Raw genomic sequence first — 2,568 nt, 5'->3', positions numbered from 1 at the left:
TGTTGCTTCTTTCTCTCTCTTAAATTCTCACTCTCCTTTTTTTCTGCACAGGTCCAAACTGCATCTCTCCATTCAAAGCCCAGGAGTCAGAACTCGGCGACCTCTCAGCCAAACTGCTGCTGTACTACTCGCCCAAGGTGACTGGACCACAGCTGTCTAAGCAATCCCTTCTTAAATCCCTCAAATCAGCCATGTAGAGAGAGCAGCGACTGATTCTTGAGATCGTATCTGTCATATAAGTTTTATAAATTATATGATTAATGACTGATAAACTCATTTTTTTATCTAAACATGGTCCTTCTGTCGACAGGCTTGTAGGAACCCCATCTGTCTAGACCTGTCTCCGAACATGCTGCATGGACGCCTGACTGGGAACAAAGTGGTCAACTGGGACATCAAGGTAGGAGGAGCTCACGCTGTCACGTCACTGTCCTGTGCTCTCTGGAATATCCCAGTTCTTATTTCACGGATGCGTGTTCTGTTTTCCTATGTGTCGCTATGTTATCTGTGGCAGGATATGATCAACTGTGTGGGCGGCCTGCCGGTGCTGTTCCCTGTTCTGGAGCAGCTGACCCTGGTGACCCCCGATCAACACGCCGGTGATCCTGCAGCTGGGTCGGATTTCATCACCCCTGATGTGACCACACCGGCTGATGGAGACTGGGTCATTCTCCCATCCAACAGAGCGTCAGGTCTGTATTTCCTTTATTAATTATGAAACTGCTGCAGTGCGTTGATACGGTTAAGCAGCCTGCGGGAACAAACGTATTTTTGGTTTTCTGCTTCAGAGGCTCGTCTGGAGAAGAATCTGGTGGCCACCTTCCTCTTGGTGCTGAAGCATTTCCTGCAGAGGCATCCCATCAACCAGGAGACTCTGCTCCACTCGCATGGCGTCGGTACACTGGGAGCTCTGCTTCAGAAGGTCTCTGTTCGACCCCTAACTTTGCACATGAGTAATATAACCAGGCTGTCGGAGTGGAATCATGGGAACTGTGTACAGGAGGAGACTCTTGGAGACACATGTCCTAAAACAAAAGAGCGTGTTTTCACTTTATTTCCACTATTTCCTTTCTTTCTTTCTTTCTTTGGATCAGTTTGAAACAACAGTTTGAACAAAAATATGAAATATTTACAATTTGAGATTGTTTACACCAGAAACACAACCCCCACACCTCTGCAAGTTGTTAATTAAAACAATGCAAGGTTCGTGTTTTGGTGAGGGCAGGACTTCCCTGATTATGTTAATCCTGTTTGAGTCTCGCTGATTAATTTCAGTTCAGCTTTAATTCTTTTTAGTTTTCCCTCTTCAGATGTGTGGTTTCCATTTTCCTGTCGTTATAACAGCGTAGGGATCTACAGGGATGTTTTACAGGCACTTATTTGGCCATTTCTACCAGCAGAGTGCATCTCACAAATTGCATTAAAGTCTCTACATAATATTAGTCCATGCAAATAGGACTTAAGCCTCTTCTGTTTTTCACCCTATTCAAGCTGGATTAGTTTGGTTCAGCAGCAGGGGAATGAAGAATTTCTGACTTCAATTTATTTTTGATAAAAGGGGCCACTTCTGCCCTTTATTACATTACTCATACTGTATGAGACTCACATGGTGGGAGGATTATGAATGTTGCTGGACCCTCCCCCGCTGACGTTAATTCACCTCAGAAAGCTTTTGTCCTCGTCTGTAGGTTTGTCTGTGTTTGTTCTGTGCGTCTGTGTTTGTCTTCTCCTTTGTCTCCGTCTCGTTCCCCTATTTACTCGTTCTTTAATTCTCAACTCTTTCTTTCTTTTCCTTTTCTTTCTTTTTGTTTGATCCATGTCCCACTGTAATTATTTGTTTATCGAGGGGTTGAAAATACCTTTGATTCAGCATTTACACCATGGGAAAGTAACAGCCTCCTCAGGGACCCAGACACTTTGCTGTTGCAAAGTAACCACACCCTGTAAATGGTAAAAGTCCAAATAAACCACTAATGTGTTTCCCCATTCCAACATGCTCCTTATCTGTTTGTGGGGAGAGTTAAGGGTGTCACATTACTTTATACTTGCTCCCTAACAAGCCTCATCATGGTTTATGGGACTATACATAATAAATACTTGTTTTATGTGTGATATTTTCATATCATCTTTGTTTTCTACTGTAATCTCTCCCCGCTTTGAGTTTCATCTATTTGCATGTGTGTCCCAGTAAATGTGCATATAATTGATCTTTTTCTTCGTTGTTTGTGTGTGTGTTTAGCTGCCGGCGGGTCACGTCGATGTCAGCGTGCTCGTTGCTATGCAGCTGCTGATCGAGCAGGTGACATATGAGAAGAACCAGGCGCTGCTGCAGCAGCTTCACACGCATCTACTGTTCAACTTCAACATCTGGAACAAAGGAGACTTCCCTCTGCGCATTGGTGAGATCGAAGTTTATGTAGCAAGCGATCATATTTTCATTAGCGAATGGGGGTGTAGCAACCAACAGCTAGAAGACTACAACAAACTACATAAAACATAAAATAAAACTGTGCATTTTAAGAGCAGTTGTACTAAATTTTGCAACACAGCTGTGTGTCAGCCTCCATC

At 43.6% G+C, this 2,568-nt stretch overlaps 1 protein-coding gene across 1 annotated transcript; it reads left to right on the top strand.

The window, feature by feature from the left end:
• Nucleotides 1-51: 51 nt before the first annotated feature.
• Nucleotides 52-2,399, top strand: LOC111653334 (neurobeachin-like protein 1; the record flags this gene model as incomplete). The annotated part of the gene is made up of 5 exons (XM_023403886.1): nucleotides 52-137; nucleotides 311-400; nucleotides 515-692; nucleotides 789-922; nucleotides 2,240-2,399. Coding segments are annotated over 5 exons (648 nt in total), but the record flags the coding sequence as incomplete, so codon positions are not given.
• Between the last annotated feature and the right edge of the window lie 169 nt (nucleotides 2,400-2,568).

The sequence above is a fragment of the Seriola lalandi genome, unplaced genomic scaffold, assembly GCF_002814215.2.
Source record: "Seriola lalandi dorsalis isolate HSWRI2012SDOR001 ecotype SW California unplaced genomic scaffold, Sedor1 jcf7180001974014, whole genome shotgun sequence".
NCBI lineage: Eukaryota > Metazoa > Chordata > Actinopteri > Carangiformes > Carangidae > Seriola > Seriola lalandi.
The sequence above is the reverse complement of the archived record's forward strand: the minus strand, read 5'-3'. Positions and strand labels throughout refer to the sequence as shown.